The 20906-nt window shown below is 36.2% G+C and overlaps 1 protein-coding gene across 1 annotated transcript; it reads left to right on the forward strand.

Annotated features, from left to right (window-relative positions):
- Window positions 1-1930: 1930 nt before the first annotated feature.
- On the forward strand, window positions 1931-14688 carry LOC107737524 (vasopressin V2 receptor-like). Its single transcript, XM_016549021.1, has 6 exons — window positions 1931-2275; window positions 7569-7936; window positions 8020-8265; window positions 8882-9028; window positions 11562-12177; window positions 14179-14688. Exons 2-6 carry the CDS (start codon window positions 7571-7573, stop codon window positions 14376-14378), a joined length of 1575 nt encoding a protein of 524 aa, XP_016404507.1. The 5' UTR covers window positions 1931-2275; window positions 7569-7570; the 3' UTR covers window positions 14379-14688.
- Window positions 14689-20906: the final 6218 nt, after the last annotated feature.

Below are 20906 nucleotides of genomic sequence, written 5' to 3' on the forward strand. Positions count from 1 at the left end.
TGAAAGAGGATCTTTAGCATGGAGGCTGATATTGTCAAATTAAATTATATAAATAAAGAATCTATATTTTATGTAAAACAACAACACGGAAGAGAAGAAATTGTTGATTAAAGTCGTTATTTTTGTTTTCTTTGTGCACAAAACATATTCTCATAGCTTCATAAAACTTCGGTTGAACCACTGATGTCTCAAGGACTATTTTAACGGTGTCCTTACTACCTTTCTGGGCTTTGAACATTTCAGTTGTGTTGCTGTCTATCAGAGATGGAAACTCGAGTCTGCGACTTGGACTCGAGTTGTACTTAAGTTGCATAAATAAAGACTTGGGACTTGACTTAGACTCGTGAACAGCTGACTCGAGACTTGACTTGGACTCGTGACTCATGAGACTCGTAAAAAACGCAAGTCATTTGGTATGGGAGTTTATATGAATGTATTTCTGAGGGGAACTGGCTGTCTTTAGAAAAGTTTAGATGGTATTTTCTTTTTATCTTGCCACTGTCTAATGCATATTAAAGTAGTGTTCATAACCGCAGCGCTGCTTTGTTTACAGCGGCAACCAAGGAAATGATGTTTAATTGCTGTTCAAGCGCCACCTGCTGGCGGAGAGTGAATCTGCATTCTAATTCAGCCTGTCTGATGTTTTGTTTCGTGCAGTTGTTTATGTAGAATATTTTCACAAAACTAAAGTCAGAACATTTTGTTTTTGCTTTAAATTTCGAAATTATACAATCCAATGTAGATTAAAAACTGCTCATGCTCTTTGTTAGGATTGTGTTGTGTGTAAAATACTGTGGTTGCCTCTAATTTTAAATTGAAAGCAGCCTCTTTGTTAGGATTGTGTTGTGTTTAAAATACTGTGGTTGCTCATAAAAAGAGCACAAACAAAGCCTTAGTTTGTTTATATGAGATGAATTTCATTTGTGTTATTCATTTGATTGATTGGGGTTTGTTTTAAAATTTCAATTTAGTTTTGTTGTTTGACATATTTCAATTTTACAAAGAAATGTGCAGCATTTTGTCTGAATATTAATAAATGGACACCTTTTCATTTCTAATTTGTCTTAAATTTGAAGTAAAAAAGTATTTTTTGAGAAAATCATATCGTGAAATCAGTATTTCAAAACCAATTTAGCCTCAATAACTAGCTGAAAGAACTGTTACTAATAAATAGAACAAAGACTTGAGATGTGACTTGGACTCCACCTCAAAGACTTAAGATTTGACTTGGACTCCACTTTAAAGACTTGAGACTTGACTTAGACTCGACCTTAAAGACTTGAGGCTTGACTTGGACTTGGACCTCAGAGACTTATGAACATGTCTGCTGTCTAAGCAGGGTCAGAAAACGGTTGGATTTCATCAAAAATATCTGAACTATCCCTTTAATGTTATTTTATAATTTGATAAAATCAAAGAACTTTTTAGTGACTATCTCTTGTTTCGACCAACATGGAAATGTATTTGCTGTGACTTGTTTTGTCCAACTCAGGAATCAGTGGAATACAAATCAGAAAATCATTTGCAAATAGCTGAAGGCAAAGGCATTTCACAATTTACACACAAGGAAACACAATGTGCATTTGTGTGAATGTCAAGCAGGCATCTTATTAGTCCAACAAACTAAAACAACTGGCAAGAAGTGCAGTCACACCCAGGGCAGGTTAATGTAAATATGGAAGCAAATATTGACACAGATCACCCGGTCCGAACAGTGTCACTATAGCACAAACTGTGACAAAGAGCTTCTTCTATATCTGTTCTCTGTGTCACAGTGGAGATGAATGTATAAGAACACCTCGCTTTACTGGCTCCTCCCCTCATCTAACAACACATGAGACCTGAGAAAAGGAGAGAAGGGAGGGAGCGAGGGAAGAGAGAGGGTGAGTGAATGTAAGAGATATGCTTTTTATACTGAGCCCGGCTCAAATTCAACGCCATCAGTGCAGCGGTGCTCACATAATGTGGGAAATTAAAGCTCAGACACGCAGAGTCTCAGGAACGGCGAGACATTTCTTGGAATAAATTGCATGCCTCTATCCAGTGGATGCGTGAAGAAAAGAAGCTCTGAATTCTGTGAACATGAACTTAGGTGAAAGCTTCAAAAGTACAGCTTTACAAGTTCACATGGGGTGGTGAAATACCTCAACGCTCTTCATCAGCACAGCAGCTCTTCTGTCAACTAACCATCACAGAGCACAACTGCAGCTTTGAAGAACTGAATGCGGCTCCTCACAAAACACATGGATTATCGTTGCTGATTCAAGAAAACAGAGTAAGTTTTTCTTTTTTTTTTTTTTTAAATAAAATGCATCTTCACTGCAAAAATTCATTTTCTTTTTAAATTTGTTTTGCAAATTAAAATAAACATTTATGCAAACTTGACAAGCAAAATTTTGACTTGTTTTCAGATCATATATCTGTAATTTATATTGAAAACCTTTACCCCGCTGGCATTTTTTCCCCCCAATTAAGCATACATATAACAAAATCAAGGTTTACATTTGTTCAATAAATGAATAATTAATAAAAACTTTAAAAGAAATCTTGTTGTAAGGGTGTATGTTTGAGATATGAAAAATGTATCTAATATTAAAGTGCAATTTTAAAAGTGCCAAGAGACCATTTTCAAAGTTATTTAATGTTAGAATAAGAAAGAAATACAGCATTAGTAATTCAAATCCATTAGAATGGGATACATGCCACACTGACAGGTCTGTAGTTTTCCTGTGCTGGGCTGTTATTTGATTTTTTTTTCTCTCCAGAACTCAAAGGGAACAAGAAAAGTCACATTGAACTCTATTGAATTGTTAATAACTTGTGTTATAATAAATAAATAAAAAAATTCTATTTGATTCATAAGTTTTAGTGTAATAGAATAAAAGACAAGCTACTATTATAGTGATAAGCATGTACTGACGGAGCTGAGTTGAGCATGAAAGCTGAACTGAATAATTGTCATCCGTTTTGTCGAAAATACGGGTTGTTGCCATGAAATACCTGTGGGAATTTGATGTATTGTTACGCCTGTTACGCCTTCTTTCTTTGCGTGAACATTTGGGCGGCGTCTTCCCAAATCTTCCCACATCGTGACGTAGACATGTGGGGGCGTGTTAGAACGAGCCGTTTTAGGTAGGCGTGGTTAACTCTTAACTTTTATAAAGAATATCTCTTTGGATTTGAGACTTTAGTCTTTGCAACTTTACAGATCTTCTTTATGCACCAAGAGCTTGTAACACTCCAAAGAGAAAGGAAAAATTTAAATCGCATCATATGACCCCTTTAACTCGTATTATTTGAGATGCTACATGAAATGTATGTTTGTTTATACCTTGTGCCCACAATGATAGTAAAACCTGAAATGTATTAAAACCTGAAAAGACCATTTATAAATCATACTAAATGTTTTTTTTTTTAATGTAGTTAGGAATAGGGTATAGAATCAAAATTTTGTACAGTATAAAAGTCAAATGAATATAGAGAGTCCTCATAAAACACAACATGTTTAAGTAATTCAAAACGGTTTTTAAAAGTGGTGAAAAGACTTTCCCTTACACAACCAAATAAACCTAAGATGTGGAAACAAAGCAAATACTTTATTTACATTTCGTGCAAGACTGATGAATTTTGCTCATGCAGGCTTGTTATGTAGTCACTGTATGAGAATAATGCCTCTTAACTGTTTAATTTCTCAGAATATGGAGAATGTTAAATTTAATAAACTGCATGGCTATTTCTAGTTTTGACTTCTGCAAAAAGTAAGAGTCTCTTACTTTTTTTTACTGTAAGAGGCCATGAGGATCACCTTTTTGGTTCATGTAGCTTTTGTGTCAGTGAAGGTGAGATTTAGTATTAAAGAATGAAAGAAGATGAAGCAGTGCAATAAAGAAGTCAAAGGTCATGTACTATTTTTATTTTATCATGGCATATTAATCTAGTTCTTATGGTTTCTGTCAACTTTCTGAAAACTTTCACCCTGCAGGAGGTTTTTAAGATGGTTTCAGGTCTTTGAATTTGGAAGTTAATATTCTTATCAGGAGTGAGAAGCTGTTGAAATCCAAAAGGGAGGTTTTGGACACATGCTGACGCAATATTTTAGTGTGCAATTGATTAAATGAATAAGGTGCTGAATACTGTTATACTATGAAACAGGGCAGGCATCCATGACCTGGAAAATTAATTTGTAATTGCATAAGCCATTGGAGGACAAAACTAATGAAAAAAATCTTGGAAAGAAATGTAATTTTTAATGACGCACTCAACTATTATGCAACCTGACCAGTTTTCTAGACGCTCACCATCTCAAGCAATTATTACGATCTACATTCTGGGCATTCAACCGGAAGTCCAATTCAATTACTCTTTCAATTACTTTTCATTTAAATATGTTTATTGTCAAATGTCTTTATTATCTTTGTTAGTATAGAAGGGAAAAACAATAGCTACAACCAAGAGGGAAACAAAAGGTTAGCTGATTTCATTAATCATGTGAAGCTTAGACACACTTACATGTGTGTAAATGAAAAAAAAAAAGAAGCGTCTTAAAATACATTAATATATAATGGGAAATATTTTAATTCCAGACTCTTTGAAGTGCAAAAGTATACTGATTCCCTCCCAAATTGTTTTTATTTTCCTCATTTTTGAAATAAATATGGTAAACTTTTATGTCCCATTTAAAGGATGCAAATCCCATTGTTATAAATTATTGTCTACTATTACAATGATCCTAACACTGATCAAAGTACAAAATTATATATATATATATATAGCATAAACCAGACTTTAATACATTTAATAAAACACAACTTGCTGCACAAATATTTCATGGCCAATCATACTGAAGCAACCTGAGGTGATTTGTCCTTTGTTGTCTATCCATGTTTAAAACACTTTCAAATATTATGCATAAAACGCAGCTTGCAAAAGCGAAGTGCTTTTTCTGTATCATCAGCTATATTTAGTCTAGGCCAACATTTCTGCTGCACCATATTAGTGGATTCCTCAAAGGGAAAGGGATTCAGGGAAAGGTAGAAAATGACAAAGCAAGGGTAAACTGAACAGCTCATGCATCAGCTGCTTCAGAAAATGACCTCAAACACTGCTGTGACAGGGACACTCGCTTTTATTTATGACTGGACCTGGAAAGCCACAGCGAAAGGCATTTAAAAACGAATTCTGTAAAAAGCAAGAGTTTCACAATTGTACTATTTATATTTGCTGAAAAAGAATGAAATATAGAGATCTTGGGTATTAATTAAGAGATAATAAGTTAAATATAAAAATTCATTTCAGTTCACTGATCATATCTGAATCTATCTATCTATCTATCTATCTATCTATCTATTCTGTAATTGATTTTCTGTCAGAAAGTTTTAAACCTGTGTGTGGGAAGGTGGAAGACAGGTTAAGAAGTATTGTATATATTAAAGGGGTCATATGATGCGATTTCAAGTTTTCCTTTCTCTTTGGAGTATTACAAGCTCTTGGTGCATAAAGAAGATCTGTAAAGTTGCAAAGACTAAAGTCTCAAATCCAAAGAGATATTCTTTATAAAAGTTAAGAGTCAGCCACGCCTACCTAATACGCCTCTTTCTAACACGCCCCCACATATCTGCGTCACTATGTGGAAATATTAGCATAATGTCGCCCAAATGTGCACGCAAAGAAAGAAGGCGTAGTTTCAGGAACAGCAGTAGTGTTGATGCAGCCATGTCAGGGAGACGGTGTATGTTTCAGTGCCAAAACAAAAGCACTTTATTTGGCCTTCCGGAAGTAGATGCAATTAGGAATCATTGGTTAAAAGCCCAGATAATTACACAGAGAGACATACTGCTCACACTCAGTGTAAAGAAACCTCATTGATTTAAGATGAGGTGATTGCGGGAAACAATGGTCTTTCAGAAAGTGAGAGATTGAATTAGAAACATAAAGGAAGGGAAACAAATGGAAATGTCAAAGACATGAAAAAGAGATGGACAGGCAGAAAGTGTATAATACTGTACAGAAACTGCATAATATAATAGGCTCTGTTTTGAGATAGGACTATGATATATGATTCATTTCACCAGTATAATGAAATGAATGAACAAGAATTAGATAGCAAGTATCAAGGTTTAGCCAGTCCATAATGAAATGAATCACCATTGTGTCTTTGTTCCACACTATAAAAACCTGCCAGAAATGTGTATATGTGCATGTGTGTGTATATATGTGTGTGAGTGTGTCTACTACTAAGTTTGTACGTGAACAGGGGGCTCTTTCACTTACAAAAAATTTAATATTCATATACAATTTCATATTAAAATCTAATTAATTGTATAATCTAATAAAAACCTGTTTAATCTAATCTAATTTAATAAATAAATTAAAATTTTTTGTTCATATTTGGTCAGATAACTTACAAGATACAGGTTTCACTGTAATATTTTACATTATTTTCTCATTACAATTACAAGCATTTTTAGAACGGGGAGCTGCTGCTGTAAAAGAAGCACTGGATAAATCCCTTTGGATAAATTTGTCCGAAAAATTTATAATTAGTTACCATTTTTAATATGTTGGGTCAAGTATGATTGGATAAGGAAGATGACATCAGTTTCACAAAACAGCATAATGCCTGTAATAAGTCAATTTCAATTTAACACAGCATTTCTTTCATATATGGACAGTCTTTGCATTGGTATGTAAGACCTTTTCTAGTTATTTCTCTTTTGTGTGTTCTCGTCCCATGCCCTGTACCCCACCTCCTCTCTTTATTTAACTCAACGTTATTTTTATTTAACCCAACATCCCATGCTACCATTCTTTCTCAAACTGTCAGTCTCATTTTTGCAACTTATATTTTTATTTGTACTATTTATTTGCATAGTTAAGAAAATAAGCCACATTTTACTGGGATCAAGGAGCAGTTGATAACAGACAGAGAGAGGAAGCGGTAGAGAATGGGGTAAAGGAATGGGCAACGGAAAAACAGAGGGAGGATGAAGGAGGAGGACTGAGTCAATTGTGGATGAGAGAGATAAAGGGAAGCAAATGTGATGGACTAAGCTGGGTAGGATAGTAGGAGTCATATCAAGTCAGGGAAAATGTAGAAAAGAAAACAAAAAGAGAGGACTTGACAGATGCATTTTGGGGGAAAAAAACTGCAGCCATGGGGAATTAAAGAGTGGAAGAGGAAGCAGATTTGTTTGCTTGCTTTTTGTGTGTCTGTGAAATTGCTAAACTGAGTGGCAAAAGTTCAAATCATAAAACAAGATTAATGATGAGAGTTTCAATGCAATGTGCGATGGCCATGTTACACTAAAGGTCAAAAGGTTGTTATAATTGCGATTTGTAATGTTTTTGAAAGTCACAATGGTTGCATTTATTTGATCAAAAATATAGTAAAAATTTTAATATTGCAAAATATAACAATTTAAATAAACTGTTTACTATTTTAATATATTTTAAAAAGTAATTTATTCCTGTGATGGCAAAGCCATTTTTTTGTCTCAAGGGTCCTTCAGAAATTATGCTAATATGCTGATTCTCATCTTTTTGTGACAATCATGCTTTTTTTCTTACAGGCATGGAGACCTTCTCAGAGGAGGCAGGTTGGGAAGGATCCCTCCATGCAACCGCTGCATGGTCTAACTTCTCCTCCTCATTCTCTGAGCATACTGGACTCAACAGTACTTTCAAAGGAGGCTCATACTTCTGGATGGTGTCTCAAAACAACTCAATAAACCCCACTCAGGCGCCCGGTCCGGTCAGGGTGCGGGACATATCTCTGGCTAAAGCTGAGATTGGCATTCTGGGTCTGGTTCTCGCTCTCACAACATTAGGGAACGGTTTTGTACTGTGGGTTCTGCTGAGGCGGCGCAAATACAACGCACCCATGCACCTATTTATGGTAAACCTGTGTGTTGCAGATCTTGTGGTGGCGTTTTTTCAGGTGAGCTGAACTTTGTCTAATGCTTAGTGTAGCATTTTGTCTTTTAAGTGACTTGTCAACAGCAGTACACTAATGTTTTGCAGGTGCTCCCGCAGCTAGTATGGGATATCACAGAGAGATTTCAAGGTCCTGATGTGCTGTGCCGCTCAGTCAAATATCTGCAGATTGTGGGAATGTTTGCATCCTCTTACATGATTGTTGCTATGACAGTGGACCGCCATAATGCCATCTGCTGCCCCCTGCAGGCTTACAAAGGAGGGGCAGTTTCACGCTGGAATACACCCATCATGGTAGCCTGGGGTCTAGCCCTTGTTCTCAGTGTGCCACAGGTACTAGTTGTAAATACAATGTAAGGTTTACTACACTTAGAATGTTAGGAAGTATGAGTCAGTGAATATACATTTTTGAAGAAACAGATCACCCAAAAATGAACATTTGCTGAAAGTGAATGGGTGCCGTCAGAATGAGATTGAAAACAGCTGATAAAAATCAATAAGACTCCAGTCCATTAATTAACGTCTAACAGTGAAAAGCTGCATGTTTGTAATAAATAAATCCATCATTAACACATTTCAACTTTATCCTAGCCAATAATCCATAAAATTGCTTGTTTGCTTTCTCTTCACAAGACGATAACTGATAGAGTGAAGTCGTGTCAATTACTTGTGGATTACTGTTTTTTTTTTTAATCATCTGTTTGGAACCTCATTCTGATGGCACCCATTCACTACAGAGGATCTACTGGAAGTAATGTAATGCAAAATTTCTAAAACCTTTTCCAATGAATAAACAAATGTATCTAAATCTGACTGTGAAAAAGCAATTTGCCATTAATTGTTCCCCATCAAAGTCATTCCAAACCTATATGCTGCTATTTATTCCATGAAACACAAAAGGAAATATTCTGAAATATCTGACATTTTCCCAATGCTGTTTTCCCTACAGGTGTTTATTTTCTCCAGGTCAGAGGTCTCTCCAGGGGTGTTTGAGTGCTGGGGGAATTTTGCTGAGCCTTGGGGGCTAAAAGCGTATGTCACCTGGATGACTATAGCTGTGTTTCTGCTTCCTACCTTTATTATCACCGTTTGTCAGGTACTCCTGGTGTCTGTGCATTCCATTTGTGTCTGTAATCCCAGTTTTCCCTTTCACCTTATAAAAAATACATAAATGTTAACACATTAGTTAAGAATTACCACTAGTGGTTGCAGTTTAAAAGTAAATAATTTGTGATTTACTATAGTTTTTTTTATATTAGATCAACACTCTTTCATCAAGATAATCTTCACAAATAAACAGAACTTTAAATTAATTTATGATTAAATTAAATTAATTAAATTAATGATTAATTTTAAAGCCTAAATACAATCACCAGAAGTAATAGGCTATATATGAACTTCATAACTTCAATGTCATCAACATTAAGCTTCTGACTCTTTCAATCTTACTTAAAAATCTACAATGGAAAGTTCGAGTTGAGTATAAACACAACGAGGCTGTGAAAGTGGACTAGTGAGTAGATACAGTTTGGTGTGATGTTTAAAGACCCCGAACACCTCTGTTGTCCCATTTAGCCAATTGTTAGCAAATGCCTTTTTGAGGACACATAAAAGCTTTTAAAAATAACAAGTGGGATACTGCTGATGTATTTTGTGTCATAGAATAAAACATCGAAACATCCTGAGCTTGTGTTAACCACCAAGCTTATTTCAGGCATTTAACCCACTTTAAAACCCCACTGACTTCAGGACGATGCAAACGGAAGTGCAAAAATGCTAACTCGTTTCCAGGTTTAAGGACTCATTACTGCAGCACTACCGAAATGTCTCAGCTGTTCTGGAAAAAGGACTTTTGTTTTCTTGAGATAAAACATGATATTCTGGGGTGACAATCATTTGAGAGGAGGCGGATCCCCTGCATGACATGTATCATAATGCTTGTTTGGTGAGATTATGCTCTTTGACCTGGCCAAGGGGTTTTGGTCAGTTAAAGCTCTATTTCAGGAGAGGAATTCTCTAATGTGCAGATCTTTCCTTCCACCAGCTGATACAGTTCCCAGGAAGTCAATCTTATTTAAGAAAGAGTACACTGTGCATAAACCAAACCTAAAACTTCTCAGCCTTGAGAATCTTCTCAAGGCTGGTCTGACCATTAAGCACCTGCATAGCAATCTTTCCAAGCTAATGTCTTAATGACATGAAAAAGGTTCTGCATTCATACATCAAACAATTCCCACAAAGCTCCACAAAAACTGCAATGATGAACAAATCTCTCACATTATGAACTTACACGTGTAAAGTTGCTTCTTGCCGCTGACCTGCAGATGGCCTTTGACATCTTGTGAATGTTTGTACAAATTATGGTGTTTCACTTGCACTTAATATTTCATAGGCTACTTGAGTATCACTGGTGATTCACTTCATACAAAGCTTTTAAATTACTTCTGTTAAACGTCCCATATGGTGTTGGTTTATAAACTAGATTTCCATTAAGAGAGGCTTTCTCTTAATAAATGAGTGCTCGAGATTAGAAAGCAGTGATTCTCAACACTGCACATGCTGGATATCTTCCTTATGTAACATACCTGATTCAATTAATCTTCGATAGATAGATGCTCTTTGATAGATGCTCAATGTTCTAAATTTGGAGAAAATACAGAACTGAGACCCGTTTTGCGTGCATAAAGTAGCGCCGTATTGCTTAAAGGGATCATATGATGCTTTTTTAAAGATCATTATTTGGTGTATTTGGTGTAACAGAATATGTTGACATGCTTTAATGTTAAAAAAACACATTATTTTTCAAATACTGTACATTATTGTAGGTCCTCTATGCCCCGCCTCTCTCAAACGCTTCGTTTTCTACAAAGTCCCTCCTTCCGACAAGCGCAGTCTGCTCTGATTGGCCAGCTGACCCAGTGCATTGTGATTGGCCGAACACTTGACCAAGCACTTGTCGGAAATGTAACGCCCCTTACCATAATCGCGAGCAATGAATCAGTTTTTCGAACAAATAATGAAAGCGAATTAATTGTTCGTTTCCATGCTAGCTTGTTCGTCAAAAGTCTTTTGCTTACGAGCCAATACCTGTCGAGCGCGGGTTGTGAAGAAGAATTTAATTGGTTGGACTTGGACCTACTAAACGAACGCGAACGAGTCGGTGTTTAAAATCTGAACAAGACTCGACATTGAATAAGTTATTTAGTTTGCGAACGAATAAGGATCTTCTGACCGACTCAGAAGTTTGTTTGTTAAGGCTGCATGTCCAGAGGTTGACATAAAGATAAATAATAAATGGTTTTAAACAAATACCTTGCATGAATGATTCAGTGAATCTCTCAATACAAACACAAACAACCTGCAGAAACGAATGAGTGAACCAATCTAAGTGAATCTTTTCAGTGAACCAATTTAAAAGATTCGAGTCACTGACGAGATCCCCACTACTAATGTGTCAATAACGTGTTTATAAACAGTGACAGAACAGAATGAAGCTTTTACAGTGTAAAATGGAATGCAATGGGTTAACATAGGCCTATTTAACACATTTAATTCATCTTAATGTATCACTGTGTTCACTCTATAACAGCCCTATTATTTACTTTTTGTAAATTACTATTTGTCTCTAGGTACGAATATTCAGAGAGATCCATGACAACATCTACCTGAAATCAGAACGTGTGGTTTCTGCTGACATGAAGACGAACCTGGTCATTTTTCACTTTCCCATCTTCAAAAAACGGGCCAGCACAGTCCGAGAGAGAGCAAAACGCTCACGAAAGACGAGAGAAGCAAGGGAACTTCATAAAAAGAATACCAACAGTGACTCGTCCCATTCTCACACCTGCAACGCACCAGAGCCGGATTGTTGTGACCAATCTTGTCAGGATGGCTACAGTCCCAATGACCTGGCCTCACAGACTCACATATCATCCCCTGATGTGCTGCCTCGCATTCAGACTCACCCTCACACCATCTGGAGCAACTCTACTGCTGTCCAGACACCAACTCTGAACTCTGTTCCTCACAGGAACTCTTACAACACCACTACTGAGTACTCCAATGCTTCTTCAAACCCCTCTTTCCCACCTTACCCCCTCCATCCACCTCTTACAGGTGTGTCGAAAGCTATGTCTAAAACAGTGAGGATGACTCTGGTCATTGTGCTTGTCTACACCTTGTGCTGGTCACCCTTCTTCATTGTACAGCTGTGGGCTGCCTGGGACCCCAACCCCCCTGACCAAGGTGAGAAACTAAAGCAGTCCTCACAAGAACGATATAGAATAGCCATTTTTGGATATAAAAAGCATGAGGTGCAATTCAATGACGACATTTGGCTGTTCAATATGGGTATTATTAATTCCTTTACAAGAGGACTGACTCATTGTGGAAGTGCTTTGGAATGGTTGCAAATTATCCGGAAAAAGTGTAGTCCATCAATGCAATGAGTCAGGTTGGTGTTTACTACAAGAAACTTCCTGCAAATGCCCTCCATCTCTCTCCTTGCTTGATCTCCCCCCCCCCTCTTAGACACATGCATATTTAAAGGCCATTTCTTCACACCAATAAATAACCTATTTCCATCCCCTGCTGCTCTTCCATCACTAACCAGATGTTGATATCTCTCATCACAGGCCACTGAGAGCTGCTAACACACACATCTGTGCTCCTACTCCAGCTGCTTTTGATTTGTTTCAGCTGTTTTCTTGCAGCCAAATGGGCAACAAATTGCCATTGATTGAACAGTTGAATGTCATATAAACTGTTTAGTGTAAGAGATTTTCTTACTGCATTTCCAACAATGGAAACTTAAATTATAATGTATTTCTTGTCATTATAAATCCCTGCTTGGATGCATTCCTTTATTTCCTATTCCAGTTTAAAGTGTAAGGGGTTGGTAAGATTTTTTAAATAGGTTATAAACGGGGTTGAAAGAAGTCTCTTATGCGGTACAGTAAAATGCAGTAAAAACATTGATATTGTAAAATATTATTACAAATTGAAATAACTATTTTCTATTTTAATATATTTTAAAATGTAAATTATTCTTGTGACAGCAAAGCTGTTATTTATTTATTTATTTATTTATTTTTTGAGGCAGTGTATCACTACTGTAAATCATGCTAAAAGTGACATTATAGATGTCCTTAAGATTATTATACAGCATTTCCTATTATACAGCATTTCGTATTGCTGGTTTAGTCAATAATTCAGAGAATAGTTCAAGTATAAATGTTTAGTCATTGAGAGTGGCCCCAGGTAATAAAATATGTTTTGCTAACGTTTCCATTGATGTTGGAAAATGTTATTTCTGAATGTTCTCTATTTATTTTTTGAGGCAGTGTATCACTACTGTAAATCATGCTAAAAGTGACATTATAGATGTCTTTAAGATTATTATACAGCATTTCCTATTATACAGCATTTCGTATTGCTGGTTTAGTCAATAATTCAGAGAATAGTTCAAGTATAAATGTTTAGTCATTGAGAGTGGCCCCAGGTAATAAAATATGTTTTGCTAACGTTTCCATTGATGTTGGAAAATGTTATTTCTGAATGTTCTCAGAATGTTAAAACCGTCCAGTTCATAAATGTTTCAAAAATGTTTTTGATGTGAAACTTAGAAAAACATTAAGAGAATGTTCAATTTTGCAAACATTATGGGAATGTTACTTTTGAATTTTCTCCAAACCATTTGAAACTAATTAGTAGTAACATTTAAAAAAAAATTATGAACATCCAACTATAATTTTCAGAAAAACGCCCCATAAATGATGTATAAACAATAGTAAGTAAATTTTATTTATTTATCACATTTCAACATAGCAAAGCTATCCAAAGTGCTTAACAATGTAAAATCAATGTTGGGGAGTATAGTTACATGCAACAGAATTACGTCATTTAAATACAAAATTAATGTAACTGTAATCTGTTACAGTAACATTATTAAAGACCCGATAACTTTGAACGAACACTCTATTAACATTACGGGAACATAACTTTAAAAGAACCCTGCCAGAACCTAAGCCAAAATTCTAAAAACATTCCCTGCTAGCTTGGCGAGCATTTGCCAAAGTATACAGTTTTAGTTGAGTTTTGAAACTTCTCTTAGATCAGCACATTTCAAGGAGTCACTGTCTCTAATGTAGTTTATATTAGTAGTAACCCTTAAATAAGGACAATAACTGGACCTCTACAATAACTGACTTGAAATTGATTTGATTTCTCTTCCTCCCTCATTCTCAGGAGTGGCTTTCACTATCCTGATGCTGTTAGCCAGTCTGAACTCCTGTACGAACCCATGGATCTACACAGCCTTTTCCAGCAGCGTGTCCCGTGAACTTCTCGCTCTGCTGCGCTGTCGGCCAAAGCTGCCCCGCAGGAGCTCAATGCACGACCACTCCAGTGACATAAACACCTCCACTACCAAGGACAACCAGTACTGACCCCTACAGAATAAATGAAAACTGAGTGTCAGCAGAGACAGGGATTTATGCGGCTGTATCTGTCCTATGCATGTGGAAGACATGTTGTTGTGAGATATTGCCACATCTTCTATTCAGAGTATCCGATGATGCCACTTTAACCAAGTGAACTGTGAAGAGTGGCTTATTATTAACCAATTTATGATATCAATTTGAGGATTTTATGCAAAAATAGACCTCTTGAGTATGAGACTGATCTTTGCTGTCTCATCAAACAGGATAAAGAACAGCTTACTGACAGTCATAATAAACGTAATTAAATTCTAAAATTGAAATAATTTATTAAACACATATTTCATTGAAGTATTGTCCACTATTGTGTGTGAGATGGAGATAAATGTCTTAACTGCAGAGGAAGAAGAGATCAAGGCCTTAAGCCCACAGCCAGCTATTTCATCCCATTTATCAGTCTTTCTGCCGTAAGTCTTCTTCAGATTCAGAGCTTTCATGGCAAGGACTGAGGAAGAACATGAATTATGTGATTCATGCATGGAAAATACATCCAGCGGACAATTCAGATCCATGCCAAACAGAAAAATCCAGGACTAAAAGTGATATACATTCCTTATTGGACAAATATCTAACAAATGCCTTTTGTACACATTCAGTACAAAAGGTAGAGGTATAAAACTGAACATATTTTGACAAATTTGTTTTGAATAAGGCTGAGGAAATAATAATGGTTTTATTTAGTGAAACACCAGCAGTGTGCAAAGCAGCAACACTTTCAGTTCCTCAATAACAGTCAAATTATATATAAAGCACTTAAAAGCTTATTTAAAGTTGTGTGAGAATAAAAAGAAGTAATAATGAATATGAGAAGATGATAAAAGAAGATAAATTCAAATGACATCAGGTTATACAGTGCCTTCAATTTAACTGATGTACAGTATAAGTATACAGATCCTGTCATCTGATACTCTGTAAAAATCATTTTCTTAATCAGTATTTTTGCTTAAAATAAGAACAAATGATTCCGGTCGGTTGGAAACCACTAAAAAGGCATATCCTGCAAATCAATTAAATGTATCTTCTTTTAAGAATGGCTAAATATTGTTGCCAAAAGCAAGAGGAAAGGACTGATTAAGAATTTTTTTTGTAGCAGTAGCTGATTTGACACACTGTACATATATAAAGGCTTAGATTAAATGAAAACACAAGATATACTGTAAATAAGTTTTAAAAAATTATATTGATACAGATGTTTATCTAAATATATTTATTTTGCATTTTAAAGAGAAACTGTCTTTGCCAAATCCTTGTGATATAGTCCAGAAACAACAAATAAAGAATCACATAAACAAATTCAAGGTTGAATGTGGGGTCTCTTTAAGAGTAATTGAGCATAGATACACTAAATACACTCTGAAATCTTTAGACCTGTATCATTTGACTCTAAATGTGAGCTGATCTTCATTTCAAAGTAATTGATAGTCAAAGAAGATATGATTCATGAAATCAGAAAACAGATTATACGACTGACCCAAATTAACCTATTTGTCAAACAGCACTTTTTAACATCGCCTTTAGTGCACACAATTACTTCACATTTATACATTTTTGTTGAGGTGCAACTCACTGTTGTTAGTCTTTGCAGGAGTTGAAAGGTGTAAAAGAAGAAGCCATATAGCAAATACATCAGGAGGTCACAAATAAGCCCAGGCCTACCACCATGACTATTGGTCCAGGTAACTATTTGAAGAATGCACTGCAGACATGCATGAAAGTTAGTTAGATGAAAGTTAGACTTGTGGCATAAATTAGGATTGAAAGTTTGATGAAGACAAAACACATCACTGCAGGAAAGTATCTCATTCCAGCCATAACATATGGTGATGAGGATATCCTCTGGCATCTGGACTGTATGAACAAATGAGCTAAAGTTCTTCACAAACTGATCTGTATGAAAGACTGCTCAGCGGACATCAGTATTAATGGAAATGTTTACCCAAAAATAAAAACGTACTCACCCTTGGACCATGCAAGATGTAGATTATTTGTTCTTTATCAGAACAGATTTGGAGAATTAGCAAGAATTAGAATTAGCAAGTGAAGCATTTAGCATTCATCACTTGCTCACCAGCAGTGGTTACATGTAACTAGTTACTCCCCAACACTGCTCACCAGTGGGTCCTTTGCAGCGAATGGGTGCCATCAGAATGAGAGTCCAAACAGCTCATAAAAACATCACAAATAATCCACATGATTCCAGTCCATTAATGTCTTGTGAAATGAAAAGCTGTGTGTAACAAACAAATCCATCATTAGGAACTTGAAGGATGAGCCCATAATCCATAATAAAGCTTCCTTTGCATCAAAATCCACAAACATATTGAATTGTTTTCACTTGTAATTAAACAGTGCTTTGCTTGATCTGTGCTCAAGATCTTGATCTTGATTTCTCTCCTGATTCAGACAAGACGACTTTTTCCAGTGGAGAAAACAAGATTATGAATGGAGGACTTGAATTTTAAGTTAAAAACATCATGATGTATTTGTTTATTACAAACGTGCAGCTTTTTCGTTTCACAAGACTTTAAATAATGGACCGGAATCATGTTGATCACTTATGGATTATTGTGATGTTTTTATCATATCTTTTGACTCTCATTCTGATGGCACCCATTCACTGCAGAGGATCCACTGGTGAGCAAGTGATTTAATGACTAAATTTCTTCAAATCTGTTCAATCTTACAGATGCAGAGTACATTTTCAGCAAATTCTTAGGTGAATTAATCTTTTTAAAATACTGTAATCCTGTTGCTAGGGCCAATTGTTTTGTATGCTGATACTTATTTATTTGGCTAGTTACATGCTGTAATTATAGTAATACAGCCCCTCACATTTCAATAATTGGATTTTTTTTTTTTGCCAGCTATGCATTGCCAGTTTTTGCATAATGACAAAAAAGTGCTGTGAAAATTGTTCACAAAAACAATTTATAACACAAACAGACAATTCGTACTAAAACAAAATGTTTACTTCATGGAGGGATAGTAATTGGAATCTTCTGTGCTCACTTGCAAAACCAAATCTATGCCCTTAAAAGGGTATCCATCCCTCTGACATCACCATACGCACATCTCTTTGGATTCCAGATTATACATAGAATCCTTTTAAGTCCGTTTCCTCTGAGAACAGGAAATACAATAAAGTAAACTTCATGTATTAAACTAATGTGAACTGCCGGGTAAACTTTATCAAACACCGTTTACGTGGCAAAAAATTAAATAAAAAAAATAAAGTACATCCGTTTTGAAGTGCAAACCTGAAAGCCAGGGTCATGTGGGATAAATCTGGATCTCTGAAACATTCCTATGAATGAAACCATAATTTCTTCTCATCCCGTAGGGTTTGTAAGACAGCTACGCAGGGCTTATTAATGGCTGTGGTTCAGGAGGACCACAGAAATCCTGCCAGTGTTGGATAGCGTTCTGTGTCCGAGGTCATTCACTAATTCAATGCCGTTTCTGGCAGTTTAAGAGATATAAATAAGGAGTATGTCTGTTGAGAGGTTGACACGCAGTGGCTGACCCTTCAGTGAAGAAGTAATTAGGGTCAAATATAAAATGAAACTTCCAAAAAAATTAATCCGATTTCTTATTATAGTAAAATATATCACTCAATAAACGACATGAAGTGACAACAAAGAATTTAAGGTTTCAAAATAGTCCATGAAAGACTGGAATTGCACTTTGTAATTTTCGTGTCGGAGTGATGGATTCTGAAGTTTTCAATCCACATGGTAAGTGTTGTCCGCAACGTTTTTTTTCCATTTCGGAGCAAAAGCATCTGTGGAATCTCATATATAAATAATTATATTTCTGACAGCAGAGTCCTTCAAAACGGAGTTTGGATTTTAGTAATTAAAGTTTACAGTTTTCATTATGAAGTATATTATTCTAGTTCTAGTTCTGTATCCCAAAACACAGCTGAGAAAACCACAGTATGATGAACAGGAAATAACAGTGTGAACTTCATGTAATATAAAACCTGAATGAAAACTATTGTCACATTCACCGATGCATGGATGTATACAACATTATTACAAACAGCTGGTCTACATTAGCACTTGTATATAATTGTCGAGAGAGGGCTGGAAGGATAATAAACAAAGTAAGGATGTTTAATCTGCTGCTGCTAAAATCATTTGCACACCAGGTCAGATCATGCATGAAGATACAATATAGAAACAGCCTACGTAATAAAAAGCTGCTCAAAATAAGATTAGTTTGTACCCCATTGCATCTCCAAAATATTTATCTAGGAGCCTTTTATAAGAATGTTTTCCAGAATTTCTGCAAGGACCGCTTGTTTATTTTACAGTACTGCATAAGCTTTGAGCATTACTCTCTAATAAGGATGAAATTACTTACACCTTGAGGTTCAGTTCACCTTAGGCCGCTCTGGCAGCTGGCCATGTTACTTGCACGCTGCTGGATACTGTGCAGACAAGAAACACATTTTTGAATGCCAGACATTGCATTCTGTTTAATAGCCTGTCTTGTTTGCACTTACAGTTAATTGCAAATAACTGCAAGTGTTGTAGAATTATAGAAAAGTTATGAATGGCCTATAAAGTTTATAAAAATGTAAAATGAAGACTACAGAGTTTGGAAAGTAGCCTATACTGTGGAATGAACCGGTCCAGTCCAGTGTTTTGTAACTTGTACCTTTTTTGTAGGCAATTATACTGTCGTTCTTATGGAAAGAAAAATGGTTTGTGTAATTATACTTTAGAAAAATGATCATTTTACGATATTAATGTTACTAAATCTTGAAGAAAATGCAACTTTGATGACTACGACTTTACTCATATTTGAAGAGTCTTACTGCCCTCAGGTGTTCATTAGTCAGAACTACAATTGGCTTTTAGCTTTTACATGAAAAGTAACAAATTAACTTTTTAAAAATCATCTGTCATTTACTAACTTGCACTTTACTAAAATGTCAAGTATGAACAACATACGTACAATGGCACTATACAATATTGCAATGATTTGGCCTACATTTAGTGATTCAATAATTTGTTGCCTCAAGAAAAAACGCCTTTCTACATTTTCATGGTCATTACAGGGACAAGATCATTTCTGGCTGTTTATGGAAACATCTGAACAGGAGGACCCTTTGTCAGGACAGTCAAGAGCTCAGATCATTGACATCAGTGAAAATCAATATAAATATCAAAAGGAAATGAACAAAAATAGAAAATCTATAGATTGCTATTAGATAAAATATACAGGAAATGGTTGGACGACAGTATCTAGCCTATGGCCCAATGGTCTACTATATGTGACCTACCATGTTGTAGAGGCTGTAGACGATGTTTGATGTTTTGAACGCCTGGCGATTCTGTTCTTTTGACTGTCAGTTTTACGTTTTTCAGTTTTCCTAATCCACGTGGCTGTGTAAGTAAACATTTGTTGAGCTTTTATCAAAATGCTTACAAATCGCTTCAAATTTATCTATCATGTTTTAAATGGGTCATATGACGCTACAGGCACTTTTACAAGTTGTTTGAACTGAAATGTGTGTACACAACCACCCTAAAATGATAAAAATCCACCCAGTGTTTTTTTTTTTAATTTGCTCAAATCTTTACCCCTTTCTCAAATCGAGGCGATCTCAAATGCCTGTCTGTGTGACGTCACAAAACAGTCCCCGCCCACGACAGTTTGATTGACAGTAGAGTTTCAGCACAGACTGGACTGGCCTCCAGTGTTGCCAATTTGGGGATTTTGTCGCCAAATTTAGTTACTTTCTCATTGTAGCTGCGACTTTTTTTATTTTTTGCAACAAGGAGCTATTTTAGCTATATTTAAATAAAACTAGCGATTTTTTGGAGATTTTTTATTTTTTACTTGGCCACACCCTGCCGTAGGCCCGTGACCGCTCACGTTTGCTCTCAATCATGCCAATAGGTGCGTTCGACTTCATGCGGCGCCGCGCAAACCGATCGGCGGCTGACTTGAAGCAGTGCATGCCGGTTAGAAATTTTGTCCGACTTGAACCGGCGCCGACGCCACGTCACTGTCACATCAAAGTACCGCGATAGCGTTTGGAGAGCAGCCGGCTGACTCAGCTGGCGCAGCTTTTTCAGGGCGACTGCAGGAGCGCTGATGTCGACTTTCGGTGTCTCTCCATCATTTCCATCATGTTTGATGTGCTTGCAGATCACAAGCATGTCCTAATTTCACTTCAGAATTTTTTGTTATACTTAATCTTTTGTTTTGGCGACTTTTTGTGAAAAATTGAGACTTTTGAGGGTGGTTCTAGAGATTTTCTGAGGGAGGGGTTTGGCAACACTGCTGGCCTCTTACCTTAGACCCGCTCTGTCCCTGAGTGAGATGTCATCAGTCCGCCATTGTTTCACCTCCAGAGCAGACAAGAATGACTCCTAAGCGATTGAGGTGTTTTGTTGTTGGATGTAATAATGAACATAGCAGTCGTCATTTACTCCCGACATCTGAGCCGCTGAAGACGCAGTG

The sequence above is a fragment of the Sinocyclocheilus rhinocerous genome, unplaced genomic scaffold (genome assembly GCF_001515625.1).
Source record: "Sinocyclocheilus rhinocerous isolate Xijiao unplaced genomic scaffold, SAMN03320098_v1.1 scaffold72, whole genome shotgun sequence".
NCBI classification, from domain to species: domain Eukaryota; kingdom Metazoa; phylum Chordata; class Actinopteri; order Cypriniformes; family Cyprinidae; genus Sinocyclocheilus; species Sinocyclocheilus rhinocerous.